General features: G+C 47.7%; 1 protein-coding gene across 1 annotated transcript; it reads left to right on the forward strand.

The window, feature by feature from the left end:
- The first annotated feature begins 9318 nt into the window (after nt 1-9318).
- etaa1a (ETAA1 activator of ATR kinase a) lies at nt 9319-16464 on the forward strand. Its single transcript, XM_061223145.1, has 6 exons — nt 9319-9663; nt 10227-10358; nt 10558-10634; nt 11013-11122; nt 11322-13333; nt 14157-16464. The coding sequence occupies exons 1-6, from the start codon at nt 9507-9509 to the stop codon at nt 14279-14281; spliced, it is 2613 nt and encodes an 870-aa protein (XP_061079129.1). The 5' UTR covers nt 9319-9506; the 3' UTR covers nt 14282-16464.
- The last annotated feature ends 971 nt before the right edge of the window (nt 16465-17435 follow it).

Below are 17435 nucleotides of genomic sequence, written 5' to 3' on the forward strand. Positions count from 1 at the left end.
TCTCAGGATCTACAGACCCCTCTGCACTGCTGTTCTCAGGGTCTACAGACCCTGCACTGCTGTTCTCAGGGTCTACAGACCCTGCACTGCTGTTCTCAGGGTCTACAGACCCTGCACTGCTGTTCTCAGGATCTACAGACCCCTCTGCACTGCTGTTCTCAGGATCTACAGACCCCTCTGCACTGCTGTTCTCAGGGTTTAAAGACCAGCTCAAATCAGAGTTAGAGCAGCACTAATAATAATAATAAAAATGTTTTATAAACAGTGGCGCCTTTCTGAAACCAAAGGACACTTTACAGACTGGAGGATAAAACAGAAAACATGCAACAAGAAGTCCAGAAAAAATCTGATCTGACTGACGTTAAATGAGGAGGGGGAAGCAGAGCCGTAGACTGTGGGTCTGGGGGGGGGGAGAATGAGCGCTGCTTTGTGAAAGGATGCTGATTGGATGGGAAAGGAAAATTGACAGACATTTGATCGACACGCAAGCCTGCCGGTACGTGATGATGTAAAATCTCAATTCAAATTGTTTTCCAGGAAGTGGATGGAAAAAAGCTTCAGTGTGAAAATACACTGTAAACACAAGTATTACAATTAATTAATTACATTTAATTTAATAGAATAGAATTATAAAGAGAATAATATTGTTATTATTATCGTTACATATTGTTAACTGCATCATAATTATTAGTATTTTCATAGGTATTACTGCATTATCATACGTATGTATGCTTTGGCAATAAGTACACGTATTTCATGCCAATAAAGCAATTTGAATTTGAGAGAGAGAGAGAGAGAGAAGACAGGATGAGGATGAGGAGGAGGAGGTGTTGCAGGGCTGAGGCCTCACACCCTGATTCAGAGTGATGTGTCGGGGCCTTCCGTCCCTCGGTGGAGCGGTGTGTTGGGTGTTGGGTGGTGAGGTGTGTTGGGTGGTATTGAGTGGTGTGGTCTGTTGGGTGATGTTGGGTGGTGAGGTGTGTTGGATGGTGAGGTGTGTTGGGTGGTGTTGGGTGGTGAGGTGTGTTGGGTGGTGAGGGGTGTTGGGGGGGTGAGGTGTGTTGGATGGTGAGGTGTGTTGGGTGGTGAGGGGTGTTGGGGGGTGAGGGGTGTTGGGTGGTGTTGGGGGGTGAGGGGTGTTGGGGTGGTGAGGTGTGTTGGGTGGTGTTGGGGGGTGAGGGGTGTTGGGTGGTGTTGGGTGGTGAGGGGTGTTGGGGGGGTGAGGGGTGTTGGGTGGTGTTGGGGGGTGAGGGGTGTTGGGTGGTGTTGGGGGGTGAGGGGTGTTGGGTGGTGAGGGGTGTTGGGTGGGTGGTGAGGGGTGTTGGGTGGTGAGGGGTGTTGGGTGGTGTTGGGGGGTGAGGGGTGTTGGGTGGTGTTGGGTGGTGAGGGGTGTTGGGGGGGTGAGGGGTGTTGGGTGGTGAGGGGTGTTGGGGGGGTGAGGTGTGTTGGGTGGTGTTGGGTGGTGAGGGGTGTTGGGGGGGTGAGGTGTGTTGGGTGGTGTTGGGTGGTGAGGGGTGTTGGGGGGTGAGGGGTGTTGGGTGTTGGGTGGTGTTGGGTGGTGAGGGGTGTTGGGTGGTGTTGGGGGGTGAGGGGTGTTGGGTGGTGAGGGGTGTTGGGTGGGTGGTGAGGGGTGTTGGGTGGTGAGGGGTGTTGGGTGGTGTTGGGGGGTGAGGGGTGTTGGGTGGTGTTGGGTGGTGAGGGGTGTTGGGTGGTGTTGGGGGTGAGGTGTGTTGGGTGGTGTTGGGGGGTGAGGTGTGTTGGATGGTGAGGTGTGTTGGGTGGTGTTGGGTGGTGAGGGGTGTTGGGGGTGAGGTGTGTTGGGGGGGTGAGGTGTGTTGGGTGGTGAGGGGTGTTGCGGGGTGTTGGGTGGTGTTGGGTGGTGAGGTGTGTTGGGTGGTGTTGGGTGGTGAGCGGTGTTGGGTGGTGTTGGGTGGTGAGGGGTGTTGGGTGGTGAGGTGTGTTGGGGGGTGTTGGGTGGTGAGGGGTGTTGGGCAGCTGGCTGGTGCTCGGTGTGACAGGGTGTCACAGAGACCGTTACACACGCTGTGCCCAGAGGGGTCGAGTGAGAACGAGCCCTGATGCGGCACGCTTAGCTCGCAACAACGACAAACGAGCGGGAGACTCCGGCGTTAAAACAACCGAGGAGGCCGGTACGTTAACACACACTTCTGTATTATTCAATAACGGCCCACACACACACACACACACACACACACGCACACACACGCACACACACACTTTAAACTCTTTGATATTAAAATATGCTGGCACGCTGAAAAGCTACTGTCTCTGTCCACAGTCAAATGTCAAATGTTCAGTGTTATGTCAACTCTTACAGCGCACACAACCTGAGACCTTAGAATGGTAATTTTAAATGGTAAAGAGATTTTGCTTGGAGCCCATTCACTTTGGAATCTTTGATGCTCAGCATCTCAAAAGCACCCAGAACACAGATCTGAAGAACCTGCTCATTCCAAGGTCACGATATGCTAGTAATAGATTTACAGTTTTAGAAGGACAAAAAGGGTGATTCAAAAAGAGGATTGGAAGAGCTGGGGTCTGGGATCTGGGGTCATTTGTGACCAACCGTTGCTTGAGGGAGCTGTGTTTGCAGTCAGACGGTTATGGGTTTAAATCCTGTACGGGTGGGGACCTGCCGTCTTACCCCTGAGTAAGAACCAAAAAAACACTGCGCTTAATCCGCTCCATTTGCATGCGTAACGGGTAAAACTCGCTTTCCGAGTCAAGCTGGGCGTCTGCCAGGGCGACTCCAATGTTACAAAAGTAGGCAAAAGAGCGCATTGACGGGACCTTTCTCAGAACTCGCCGTGTTGTCGAGAGGATCAGAGCGACACTGCGAAGCGTGTTCGCGGTGCCCCCCCCCCTCTGCGTTCCCCGCAGTCGCCCCCGAGGCGACTCCCCTTTCGGGTAAAATGTCACAGAGACACTCACCTTACCGGGGCTTAAAGGGCTCTTTAAACAGGGTTGAGTAACAGCCGCATTCCTGCGGGACTTTCTCTCTGAAGACAGGAGGTCGACGGAGCGGAACAGCGTTTTCGGGCCCGACCAGATCTGGCACCGTCGCCGTGGAGATTCATTTAATTTGACTTGCGTGCCGGGCGCGTCGAACAGCCCGGCAGGTGAACCCTTCTTTCATATTTAACAGTTTACAGAGTCCAACAACTGGAGAGATCGACTCATTTACAACAACAGCGCAGAGAAGGCATGCGCTCCTGTGTGTACAGGGAGAGAGAGAGAGAGAGGGAGATAGAGAGAGAGAGAGAGGGAGAGAGAGAGAGGGAGGGAGAGGGAGAGAGAGAGGGAGAGAGGGGTGCAGGCGCAAGAGGAATCTGTGTTATTTTTGTCTTTAAAAACACGCATATGGAAGTTTCCTCCTGATTTTTTTTTTTTTTTGCTGACCGCTCTTTGTCCTGGGGGGGAGGTGGGGGCTTGACGGGGGGGCTCAAGCAGCACAGTGATACCCTCTCGTACCGCGGTTAGGCCTTTCACCGTGCGGCCCTCCCTCCCCCGGATATCCGTCCCAGCACCAAAAGAGGAATGCAAGCACCACCTAGTGCCTAAAACACGCAAGGGCTGGAGAGGTCTAAAACAGACTTACAGTAGAAACTAGGGCTACTCCACCTGGCTGTGTGTATGTGTGTGTGTGTGTGTGTGTATGTACATGTGTGCATGTGTGTGTGTGTGCGTGTGTGCGTGTGTGTTTTAACACCATCTAAAAAAAATAAAAAGATCAAAGAACCAATTTAACATTCTCACATCCAACTGCCAATACAGATGTCTAGGCCTTTTGGGATTGATTGAGCTTTTTTTCTTCTTTGTTGGTCATCCTTGAACCGAAGCGCACTGTTTGAACAGCGCCAGTGGAAGCACGGCCTTGAAAGAACAACAGGCCTACAACTGCTCACGTGAATATTTTCAGCAGGATTGACTTGATGCAATAAGCACGAATGCGTCATCGGAATAACAGTTTATAATGGCCACAAATTACAGGTGGCACCTTGAAAATGAATATACAGCGCAGGAGCCGTTCGGAATATTAAAATATGTCACGTCCAATAGACGGTACGGAGACACTGGGACACGGAATTCGTTGGAAGAGGGATTTTCTGCGCACATATATTAAGTCCTCCGTGTTACGGTGCGCACGGCACCAAGTGCCTTAGCAGCAGGCCACGCATGACCGACGGACATTGAAAACAAAAACGTAAATTATTTCCCAACAGCAACTAATTAAACGCAGTGTGAAGCGACGCCGGCCCGTGCTTTACGGCCACTGGCTGCCGCGCAGGGGGGGGGAGATAAGTTTAGTGTTACTGAAACTAATCCAGCAGCCATTCGCATTTCTGTCCCGCTGTACCGTAAATGACAGAGATAGACTGGTCTGGAAGCCTCCCGTGATGTTTTAAAAAAAAATAAAAAATGTTAGCTTCCGCCTGGGGATGCGGGCCCGGAGTAGGGTTTCACCGTATAAAATCAAAAGACATTTTTTATTGGTGATATATGGCGCATGTCATGCGCGATACTGATCTCAAACAGGCTCTTAAAGGCCTCGTTAAAGAATGCAGAAAGGGATAAAAAATTTTTTTTAAAAAGGCTGTTAAACTCCTGCGGTTTCCACGGGGATGAGTCGGGAGCAGGGCCTATGGGAAGGCCTCCATTCCCTGCAGGTGATGAAAGGAAAAACTTAAAATCCTCAGGAAGAAAATATGCACTTACTCTTTATTAAACTAGTGTGAAAACGAACCCAGAGCTTCCAGAGAGTCCAGAAATCTCCCCGCGCGGTGAGCGTCAAATACTTTTAAATGATATCCATATAAACCCCATAAATCTTCCCGCATTTAAAAAATGGTTGATATTAACTGTTCTTTCTTATAAAATGGCAAGCGGAGTACATTTGGGTCATAAACTCTTTTTTTTTTTTTTTTTTTTTTTTTTTTTACAGGACAGATTTAAAATAGGTGCAAACTCAAGGGAAAATGTTTTGGCCTTTAAGTCGCCCACATTTCTTCACAACACGCCAGCTAATGTTTCAGCGGAATAATGATGCATCAGCCCGGGAGAAGGAGAGTCAGAAATGAGCTCAGATTGTTTTATGCCTCATAAACTCACAGCGTTCCACTCAGGAGAAGACTGTGTGGACTGATTTGCTACAGTGCCATATTTTTAAATGTGTCTGAAGGTTTTTTTTGGGGGTTTTTTTTTTTTAAACCTGGCCCGTATGTAAACATTTCAGGAGTTTAAAAACACAAACCTTCGAAAATCCGAAACCGAGTCCAAAAAAAAGAAAGCCTCTTCACAAAACAAATAAAAGAAAAAAGAAAACTAAACAAACAAAAAAACTATAATTTATCTATCTCCAGTGCGATGTCTCAGGACTGTCTCCAGGAGAGATTAATGGGAGATCTTAGGACATATTCACTGGTCTCATGGAAAATGCATTTAACACAGTGATTCTTATTCTCTCTTTTTAAACACAGAAATAAATGTGTACAAATATTCAGAAATAGTATATTATGGTTAGCATATACTAAGATATTTAAACTCTAATTCACTTCACAAATGTGAAAACATAGTGAGTATTTATTTTCTAAAGAATACGGGAGGGTAGGTAACCATATTTTCCACCTCGTTTGTAATTTATTGTTCTTCGAATTGTACAAAAACAAAATTTTATTAAGCAATGTTTTTTTTTAGATTTTTTGTGGCACTGAATTTACACAATCACATATTTCTAAATAAGTATAATTAATATGTGATTTTCAGAAGCCCCTATACTTCTGCATAAACACAGCACGTGACTCACGCTACAACACAGGTTGTACTGACTTAAACATAATACCTAATGGACCCCATTCATAAATTCACACCCAACTGTAATGCGTTTACGCAGAAACAATAATACATTTTAACACCTTTCCATAGCCCAATTATTACAATCCAACGATAAAAACGCGCACAAAAAAAGAAAACCTTACTAACTTTATATTTAAATGAAATATCTTCTGCTACTTTTAATAACTGTCCAGTGTCCAAAGTCTATGTAACACTTCAACCTCACTTGTGAATTTATTCAGTGAAAGTGTAGGCCGTATTGCAGAGTAAAGTATGTATCTTTTTCATCACTCTCTCATACGCACAGAAGCTCTGCTCACAGAGTCACGCGGTGCGGTGAAACGAGAGGCTCGGCCGGGTGAGTGTGCGGGGTCTCCTGTACGCCCAGGTGACCGCACGCCACCGCTCGACCTCGCGTTCCCAGGGAGCGGGCGGCTGCGCCTGGCTCTGCTCTGAGGCGGGGAGCAGGAGGACCAGAACCGCGTGTGGGGAGAGGGGCCCGTCACGCGCGGGGAAGATAAATCTACCGGGCCTGTTCCGCTCCGCGGAGAGGAGGAGGAACCACGCACAACGGGGACCACACGGGTCCTGGAGTGCGTTCTGGTCCGGGCGCTCGCCACACCTGGAGAACCACGAGGAGCAGGCGACGGAGAAGGACGTCACAGGAAAAAAAGAGACAGAAAAAAAAGATGTTTAATCGGTTATATCATATTATATTATATTATATTATATTATATTATATTATTTGGTCATGGGCATCCATTTGTGCATCAGTGAGACTTCCAAACAAGGCATCCAAGTAGGTTACTCTTTGTGAAACACTGTATATGCCATTTATTTATTTTTATTTTTATTTATTCATTTAACGTTTCCACTGTACAACAACCATCCAGGCAGTGCTTAGATCGCAGCCGGTATGATGAGCTGATGAGGGAACGTGAAAGAGAAGAGGCATATTTAATTTGTTGCTGACGGTGTAAATTAAGTCAAAATAAATAAATGAAAAGCAGCCTAATCATAGCCATCTTCTTAGCCTTTTAATGAAAATAAAAAAGCATGCTTGATTGGTTGCCATCTCACTGCTGCTAAATGCTTTATCGTTGCTGTCTGGTCTTTTAAAAATAGTGCTTGGGTCTGCTTGGCAATTCTCACAATTATTGTGTTTAACCAATCAGAGATGTTCATTATGGCATGGCCCGGCCCAATAGTTTGCCGGCCGGCCGGCCCCCAAAAAGTGCGACCTCAGGAGCTAAAAACGGGGATAGAAACCAAACCCCAGGGACCAGGATCAGCTCAGGTTCCTGGAGGTGGAATACAAAAAAAGAAAAGGTCCTGAGTTCTGGAAAAAAAAAAACGTTCCTGCGTTCCAGAGACGGCTCCTCCAGTGGAATGGGGCCAAAGGCCGTCAGAGAATGCCACTGGACGCGGCTGAAATATTTTCACACAGCGCGGGTCAAGAAGCAGAATTTATTTCATGCATTATTTTTTCCAGAGGAGCCTGCTGTAATGTATTCCTACGCTACTCACGCCCCATACTAGTGCTAGCTGTAGGGTGCCTAACTAACGGCACTCGCTGTTTAGCTAGCAGTAGCCAACTGCTACCTTAACAATATAAGCTATCGGGTCTCTGTGGCAAGAGGCTGTGAATGAAAACGACTTAAGCTAATAACCATTGACAAATCCCACATGAGGAAAATAATATGTTAGTAATTAGCGAGAAGATTACTGACAAGGTTCTGCTGCACAAGATAAACGGTTATAAAAATAGTCTATTCCGATTGTGTATTACTGTACACCTAAGTCATGTGTCGCTGCAAACTGCGAGGCTCTTCGCGAGCTGAGCTCCGCGCGCATGGGGGTTCAACGTGACATCCTGTCACATTAATCACGTCCAGAGAAACTGTATGCATTCACTTAACGCAAAGGACAAAAGGTCTAGGTAGCGATCATTCCCTGGCGGTGATGAAGGCACATTCCCCGAATGTCACACATTAATTCAAATGAGCTGCGCCCACCTTCACCGCCCTGACCCCGCGCGACGGTGGACACCCACTTACTGTATCCCCATCACACGCGCGGCGCTCCATTACTGCCAATCAAAATGGCCGCTCAAATCCTCGCTGACTGTAACTGAAAATCACAACATGTCAGGGAGCCGGGGAAACCTGTAAACACCGAATGTGGATAATAATAAATTATAATATTAAAGATTCGGTGATTGAAAGACGCTGAGGAATGCGTGGTGGCAGGGAAGGGGATGGGTTTTTTTTAGTAAAGCGGGCAATTAGCCGATCTGTAACTGTAACCTCTCGATGTGTTCCTGAAGTGCAATTACACAGGCTTGTATAAATGATGTATCTACAGTGACACAGAGAGAGGGCTCGCGAGGAAGCGGACACATTACTTGAATGCTAATATTCTTGCATCACCTTTTAGGCATTTAACGCACAGTTGTTCGTTTTTTTCAATCCATAATAATTTACACAGCCTTACTTATTATTTACGTATAAACTCTTCATTCAGCTGGATATTTAGAACTGAAACCGTTCAGGAGGATTTAGTGTGTGTGTGTGTGTATTTTACATTATTTCAATATTTTCAGTATATTCCATTTCTGTAATCACTCTCCTCCATTCTCTCGAAGGCCTTCTATGCATAATGCCTCCTGTAAGATTTAACTGGAGAACACATAGCATTTTGCCTGTCATAAGCTACAAGCACACACACAATGCAGCCACACCATTTGCCCACATAAAATCCCCCAAATCACACCAAGAACCAACTCTCTGAGTAAATTTGCACCATTCCCTGATCAAAAGCCCTTTGTCACAATCAAATTTCAATTGTTGTGATAGGCAAGAGAGGGTTGGATTGGTCTTAAATTAACTACATTGATATTTGACTGCATGTACTGATACGATCACCCTCAGATAAATAGTCCGTGGGCAGGTCAGAAAAGTGCATTAGAGCTTTGGCTGAAGTCAACACAACGTGGTCTGGCGTGCAACTTGGTCTGAACAGTGTCTCGGAAACCACCGTCGAAGGTAAAAGCTTACATTTTAGTCTCTCGTAAGAATTGCACCGCAACATTGAAGGTCCAGCTTAATAATGTTTCGTTGATGTAGGCCTACCTGTGTATATACTATAGACAAATCGCTGACTTTGGTGTAACTTCCTCTTAACGCAGTGTATCTGTACAATGGCAGGTTTACACTTGGGTGCAAGACAGCATCTGTGCCGATAGCTACACGTTGCAAAGATACTCACCTTCTCACAGCAAAAACTGGGTTTTCGGTCACAAACCTGGTTTAGTCCTGGTCATGTTATTTTATATCGGATTGGATCTCATCAACGCGGTCCTGTTGAGGTCATGTTGTGGTTTGATCACGTGGTCACGATGGAGCCAATCAGACACGGACATCCGCTTTGCGGCTCAGCAAATAGGGAAACGAGCTGGAACATAGGAGCAACATGGCGGTGATTGTGAGAAACGTAGCTAGCTACAGTACCCAAAAGATTAAGTTTAATACATTTCTCTAATTATCTTGTTTGACATTTTTCTTTATCATTCTCAGCGCTTGATTAAAAAAAAAAAAACATACCTGCTGTATATAACGGCGTTGCGCCAATGTACGTCTCGGAGACAAGCAAATATGAATGAACGAAGAAAGCACTTGTCAAGTGCGAGTGGGTCAGAGGACCATGAAGTCAAACATTCTCAAAATAAATTGAAAACGAATAGGCTAAGTAGAAGTCTAAGGCAAACGCAGCAATCGCCATCGTCAGATTCGTCCTATAACTGTCATAAAGGTAAGGGCGTATAAGCAAAATGCAAAGTTAGGAAGCTAACTAGCTAATTTAGCTAATTGTTCAAATCACAACAAAGTGTCAGCTGGCTAAAGTTAGCTAGCCTTATCTAGCTGCAAAATCCATTAGCTAACGTAAATGTACTCGATACTGTAGCAACTCATTAGCTAACATTAGTGATTTATATTAGTAGCTATGGCATTCATTAAACTGATTAAGTAAACCAGCTAATTTACCAGCTGCAGTGTAGTTTACCTTTTGTATTTCCGCTACGTAGCCTAACGCTACCTTGTTCAGACTATGTTAAGCGAGCTAGCCTTTTTACGGCCAGTTTTGATGAAGCGTTTTGTGATCTGAAAATCATCTATTATTCACTATCAAAACGTACAGCTGGCTACTTTCACTTGGCCAAACACGGTGAGATGTCCGTGTCACTATCAGCTAATTTGCAGCGTGTTGACGCTTGTATCAAGTCAATGTGCGGATTTTACAGACGTCTAACGTTATCACAACCTGATGACTGTCTAGCTAACGCAAATTCAACGCTACCATTACATTTTCTTCAGATTTCAAGACTCCCAAACGACACACAAGGATCAGACACTGTGCTTCGCATAACGCCGATTCACCAAGTAACGATTCCGATTTGCAACAGGATATTATTTGGGACCCAACCTCACCGACAGCCGTCTGCAATGGTATGATTTCTTTGTTTTGGTTTTTGAGGCACGTGTTTATCTTGATCGCCGATGAAGATAACTAGATAGGTGGAAATATCTTGATGGAAAGTACATCTCACTCCGAGTTGACTCCCTTATCATAAACCCGAGCGGCTCGCATTAAGATCATATTTTGTTCGAGGGGTGCATCTTATTCATAATGTTGTTTCTACACCAGGGAAAGGTGTCAAGAAGTCTTCCACCAATGTGCGAGCTGTGGACATTTCAGAAATCGCAAATCGGATCGCTCCCAAGGTTGGTTGCATACTGCAAGTGTGTAGATTGAATAACTTGACATGGAAGGATGGTGGTTCAAGCCCCAGTGTAGCCACAATGAGATCCACTCAACTGTTGGGCCCTTGAGCAAGGCCCTTAACCCCGCATTGCTCCAGGGGTGATTGCCACCTGCTAAGCCTAATCACCTGAAAGTTGCTTTGCTTAAAAGCGTCAACTAACTAACAAGTTATTATTATTATTATTATTATTATTATTATTATTATAATTGTTATTATTATAATGGCAAAGCTTATCACTTGCCTAGTGCCGTATGTTGCTTTTGTGATATGATAATTATGTGATGTATGCTCAGGTTCTTTGAGTTGTTGTTTAAGATGGTGGATTCTGCGTTTCCAGAACGAGAGGCCGATAGCTCCGGAGCCGTCTCTGCTCCAGTGGATCGGAGATACGGCTGTTCCCTGTACGCCTGAGGTGCCGCAACCCAGAACCAGGACCAAGTCCACACGGTGGGGACCTTCTCCGCCTACTTCAGAAAACATCCTGTACAACAGGGAGCTAGTGTGTAGAGTGTCTTTCAGTATGAACACTTCATCAAAATAGCATGCGTGATTTGTCACTGTTTTATGCAGTCCCCCGCCAATTAATTAATTAAGTCAATTATGCCAGGTTTTTATTTTCTTTTGTTTTGTGTTGTCACTCATGTAGGCAGAACGATGTGGAAGATCTGATGAAGCTGGCCAAGCAGTTTGACTTCAACATGCACCAGCAGGACAAGGAGCAGGACATGGAGCAGGTCAGGGAGGCGTACGAGGGGGGCGCAGAGGCAGACACTGACGATCTCCGAGAACCAGGCGGCCTGGTGAGCCGCCCCCTGCCTTCCCCGAGTGAAGGTCCCGCCTCCGGTCGGACTCCGGCCTCCCAGACGCGCGGCTGTGCCAAACCGGCGACTCCAGCCCGCGGCCCTGCAGGCCACGTAACGGACGACTTCAACGCTCTCTTCGACGCGCCCACTCAGCGGATCAGTGGCAGGCTGAGTCAGATTTCATCCGGCCAGTCACCGGAGGGAAGGGCCCCGGCCGTCCCGGTGTCCCGTAAAGGCGGCGTTTTCGGAAGCGCGGCGGGTTCGGGCCCCGGTAACCCGCCGTGCGTCTCTCCTGGCTCGTTCAGGAAGCCCGGAGGGGGTTCGAGAACGCCGACGTCGAGCCGCGTCGACGACGACTGGGGCGACGACGATCTGCTGGACGACTCCATCGTTCTGGAGATGACCCAGAACCCCGACCTCTTCGCCACTCCAAAGCACTGCTCCACCCAGATCGGGCCGAGTCCGAAGCAGAACGCCGTGAATCGACAGCCCGGCGCTGGAAACGGTGCTCCAGGACGGACCCCAAAAGGCAATAGCGCTGCGAAAGGCTTGGATGCCCTGTATCCAGGGAAAAATCCAAAGTCCAAGAACAGAAACACTTTCAAACTGGAAACTAACCCTGATTTCCACGTAAAGGAAAGCCTTTCGGGAGAGGAGCAGAACAGCGGCCGTGTTCCGGAGAGCAGTAGGCCTGGCCAGCCAGGAGGCCTTCAGAGGCCAAACGGACTCCTTCAGCCCCACAAGCCTGCGCCCCTGGAGCCTCCTATCAATGTGAAAACTCAAACTGTTCCCAGCGGAGGCAGGGTGACCGGCAGTCAGCGGCCGGTCGCCCAGCGAAGCTCGTCAACAACGACCAGCACTTACGTCACGCGGCCGGTCCAGGCCGGCGACCGGGTGCCTTCGGTTCACGGGACCGAGATCGGCAAAACCGAACCCCGAAAGCCAGCGGAAGGCCCCGAGCCGGTCGACGATCGCCCCGTGGACGCGATGGAGGATGACTTGGACTCTCTTTTCGCCTCCGACTCCCTGTGGGACGACGACGACGACGACCTCCTGTGCCAGGTGTGCGAGGACGTGGAGAAGCTGTCCGAGAGTCAGACCCCCGGCACGGCTGCCGCTGCGTGCCCGGCCCCACCGGACCCAGCACCGGCCCGTCCGTACGCAGCGCCGAACCCAGCACCGAACCCATCATACCCAGCACCGAACCCATCATACCCAGCTCCGAACCCAGCACCGGCCCATCCATACACAGCACCGAACCCAGCGCTGTACACAGCACCCAACCCACTGTACCCAGCACCGACCGGGCTGAGACCCTCGCCGCCCTCGCCGGCTGCTAAAGGGCCGGTCGCCCAGAACGTCTACGCGGGCGGCCGGGGGCAGGTGGCCCGGCCCTCCCCGTGCTCCTTCAGCCGCTCGGTCTCAGTGCCCGGGAGCGGCGCCGCCTTCCCCAAAACCGTGCTGGGGTCCCTCGTCCGGAATATCAGTGTTCCCGCCGCGAACTGCACCCAGGGCTCCGCCTCCTTCCCGCAGGGCAGCCTGGGTAACCGGGCCGGCCCGTACAAGTTCACGCAGCTGAAGACGCCGACGCCGGTGAGCGAGGTGGTGAGCTCTGGAAACCTCACCTCGTCCGCCGGGAACGCCGCCGGGAACGCCGCCGGGAACGCCGCCGGAAACCTCACCTCGTCCGCCAGGAACGCCGCCTGGAACGCCGCCGGGAACCTCACCTCGTCCGCCAGGAACGCCGCCGGGAACGCCACCGGAAACCTCACCTCATCCGCCGGGAACGCCGCCGGCCCTCGCCCATCCTCCTTCAAAAGACACCTCTCCGACCCCGTGGCCCTGACTCACAAAGGTCAGCCTCGCACCCCCACACTGCCCAAACAACCGAGCACTTAGAATCATACGGTCTTAACTTGCGTTTTTGGCAAAAATGAGTTACTGTCATAAATATGTTGTTCATAGGGAAATTTTGATATTGTACATTCAGAGTACTTTTACGGTGTCTGTCATTTTGATCTATGTAGAACTGTCCCGCATTTCAGTTTTGCTTTGTTTGGATGTGAAAACTTCTCGGAGTGAAAGCTCGATATCTCAAAACTACCCAGAACTCAGACAGAACATTGTAATTCCAAGGTCACAATTTGCATTGGCTTCCATACGGCCCATTTTTAATTCGTTTCACTGAGGTCAAGTTCGTCTCAGCTTTAGTCATTATTCTCACCCTTTAAGATGTGAGGTCACAATATGTGATTCTAATAACTCTAACAACATTCCAGAATACTTACTCTTCAAAGTGTTTAAGGAATACCCAGGATAACATGCCTTTATGAGCATCGTCATTTCAGTTAATCCACCACAAAACCAGGAAGTTGGCTCCATAGGCCTACCTTTGCAACGACCTGAAGAGCCGATGTTTTCAGTGGTGCCAAATTCTCCTGTCTGTTGCCTGTAGCCTAGTGGCTAAGGTGCTTTACTGGCACCTGGAAGGTTGGTGGTTCAAGCTCCAATGTAGCAACAATAAGATCAGTGCAGCTTTTGGGCACATGTTGGGCTCTTTTTAACCCCACATTGCTCCAGTGGGATTGTCCCCTGCTCAGTCTAATCAACTGTGAGTGGCTTCGGACAAACGCGTCAGCGAAATAGCAGTAATGTAATGGATTGTTTTCTTCTCGCAGTTTTTGTGCCCAATCTCGTGCCGGTGCGGTGTTCCGAGGCGGAGATCGAGAGGAAGAAGCAGGAAGCAATCGCTCGCAGGCGGGTGCGGATGCAGATGTCCCAGAAGCACGGAGGCCCGACCTGACGGGGGGGCGGCAGAGTCCTGCTGGTCACCCCTGTGCCCCGCCCCCCCCACGCGGTGTTTGGGTGGGCGGAGTCTAAGCGCTGTACTGGACATCCATCAGTGACCTGACCAAGGCCCATGGCCAGTCGCTGCTTCAGACCATTTTAAGATCGGCCAACGTTTTCACCCGTCTTAACCGGTTTCAAGCCGGTTTAATAATTTAATTTCATAAAATGCTAACACGCGCATCTCTAGTCTCTGAAACTTGACACTAAGGGAACCTTTTTTTTTATTTAAAGATATAAATGCTATAGCCTTGTTTTGGGAGCACCATGTTTTTCCCGTCACTATGACTGGTGAGATTTTCGGGGTACGTGCTGCTTGTGAAAAATGAACAGCTTCGTAGGGGGTCAGCAGTTTCTGCTCCCCGTCTGAAGACTGGGATTGCAGTCCCAGGGATGGATAAACTCACGTCTCGCATATATTTGTACCAGAAGCTGACTGAAAAACGTGACGTGCCAGAGAAGCTTTTGCTGCTGCTGCTGCAGTGCACCTCAGTATAGACGTCACACGCAAATGTGCGATTCCACGGTAACGGACCTTACAACTCCTGGATATTTGTGTGATACATTTCTACACAGCTGCGTAACAGAGACTGATATAAACTTCTATGACCATCCGGAGTCAATAACCCGGTCTCTTATGTAACCCTTTTGGACTTTTACCATGCAGGTATACTGCATTTGTAGCATCTGTTACCATGGAATCGCCCAAATTCATTAGTAAAGCAAAATCCTTTATTTGACGGTTTAGGGAAACTTGCGGTGATCGCAGCCATGCAGAGGAACTAGCTGGAATCACTGGTCGGTGCACACGCGATTTATGTTTTCAGACAGACTCGTATTTCACTGTGGTGAATAAACACTGGGTGTGTCATCTCCGTGTGGAGAGTGTCACCCCACAGCTGAGCTCCCCAGGAGGACGAGGTCTGTACTTTTCAATGAATTAAGATCAATAATGCTGATGAATTATTGAGAAGTTAACGTATGAAGCTCGGAGGGTGGGTGCTCTGTTCCCTGTTCACAGAGAACAGAGCTTTTTTTCATGTTTTGTAGTGGATTTTAGAGTGGCCTAATGTCGCTGTTGCATTGAGTTGACTGAAAGTGCCTGTTAAGACTGAATATATATTTTTTTCTTCCTCTGGGAAGTCTGTGACAGTATTATGGGATGCGACCTTTTCACCAGTGGGGATACAGGTCTGATTTGGTGTGGGTGTTCGGAGATTTGTAATGTCCTAGGTTGTACCAGCTATCAAAAAATGCATGGATCTAAAACTCCAGTCCTGGAGGGCTACGGTCTCTAGAGTTTTTTGGGGGTTTTTTTGTTTTGTGATTTCCTTCCAATCAGCAGCCAGTTAAGGCCTTGGAAACAAGGCTTTGCAGACCCTTTAGCCAATCAGTGACTTTAATGAAGTACTTAAGTGCAGGAGCACCTCAACCGGCAGACAGAGTGGTCCTCCAGGATTTGGCTTCAAATCCCTGGTCCAGTGTGATCTTTTCATAGAGTGTGTGTTCCTGTCCTGGTCGAGCGTGTTCAAGGTTGTATCACCTATCCATATGTTGTCTTCTTTTCTGATCTTTTGGTAGGCGCCTACATAAGAGCTTTATATAACTCATTCATAAGCCCTGTAGAGCACATTCATAAGCACTCCGTATGATTTTATATTCTAATGTCAACAACCGCAAATAGGCACATTACCATGACATACCAAGTGAACTGACAATTACTGACATAAGAGCTTATGAATGCTTATGTAGCTCTTATGAATGTGCTATGTAGTGCTTAGGACGGAGATGTATAGCTCTTATGTCGGAGCCTTCAAATAAAGTGTTACTGTCCTTTTTTTATGTTCTTTCTGCTTCTGAGTTTGTACAGTGGTGTCCTAGGTGGTGTAGGACCTCCGTGCCTCTGTACATGACTTACCTCAGGACCTTCAGACCCCAGAGTCAACCCCATCTCTCTTTTATTCATTCCGCATTAAAAACTGTAAATACCTTTCACCGGGGTGATGTTCTTATTACCCAGTGTTGTTGAGGGCAGGATATGACACAAAACCTCTAGCATTTGAGGCTATGTTCTTTCCAATTACATTGTCTTAATTTAATTAAATTGAAACGCATGATTAAATGGCAGGTTGTAAAATGGATGTTTTTGTCATAACTCGGCTGCGTTACACAAACGGGGAGACCCGGGTTGTGACGGCGGTGTGTGGGCGGGGTGTTTTGAAGGTTTGGGGGGGGGGGGGGGGGGGGGTACAGTATGGCTGTACACTAATGACGACGTGTGTTTTAATTAGGCGACGAAGGCGGTAGCTGTAACAGATGGACTCGGTGTCACACTGTGTCAAGTGAAGGATGGTCACTTTGATTCATCCGTCTTTCGCTCTGGAAAAGCGACTCAAAGTAATTTAAAGATGTCGGTTGGACGTAGCCGCCGTATCTCGAGACGGTAGCAGTTTTCAGCATACAGTAGAACCTTAGACAATCGAACACAAGGTTTTCGCGAAATTAAATATTTATTTAAGTTCAGTTTATTTCAAGTCATACGAAGTTAATAACCCCAGTGGCATTTAACAGTAGGCTAACAGTCATATAACGTACATGAAATGACCAATAATAGGTTAAGTTGTAAACTGGTATAGCCAAATCAGAAGCGAATCCGTATAGTGACGTTGGCAAATCAACGAGGTTTCGCACTCGTGTGGATGAACACCAACGGTAAGTCAAAGTTAGACTCGCCGCTTGCATTGGCCGTAGCCATGAGTGTGACGCAATAGTAAAAGAAAATAGATTTAAAATGATTCACTTCCACCCGGCAACAAAAGCTCTGGTCCTGTTTGACGTCAGAAGCTGTACTTTCCTTGTAGGCTACTTTTTTTTTTTTTTTTAACAACGGCCGTTAATCTTGCTCCCTTGTCTAATTTCGATATAATTTCTCAGGTTTTCGTTTGTGCGCCTCATTTGCATTTTGTAGTCATTTTGAATTAATGTTATATAGGCTACTTCCGATTCCCTACCCTGTTAGGTTGCCCCTACTTCTCAGTTTTCTGATTTTAGGATCACTGAGGTCCTACTGTATTATTTTTTTTACTTCCTCTGGATGTGCTGTAACAGAT

The sequence above is a fragment of the Conger conger genome, chromosome 2 (assembly GCF_963514075.1).
Source record: "Conger conger chromosome 2, fConCon1.1, whole genome shotgun sequence".
In the NCBI taxonomy this organism is placed as follows: domain Eukaryota; kingdom Metazoa; phylum Chordata; class Actinopteri; order Anguilliformes; family Congridae; genus Conger; species Conger conger.

Coding starts and splice junctions, on each gene's coding strand:
- etaa1a (XM_061223145.1), top strand. CDS start 9,507: ATGAATGAACGAAGAAAGCACTTGTCAAGTGCGAGTGGGTCAGAGGAC. Junction 9,664..10,226: donor GTCCTATAACTGTCATAAAG/GTAAGGGCGTAT, acceptor CATTTTCTTCAG/ATTTCAAGACTCCCAAACGA. Junction 10,359..10,557: donor ACCGACAGCCGTCTGCAATG/GTATGATTTCTT, acceptor TTTCTACACCAG/GGAAAGGTGTCAAGAAGTCT.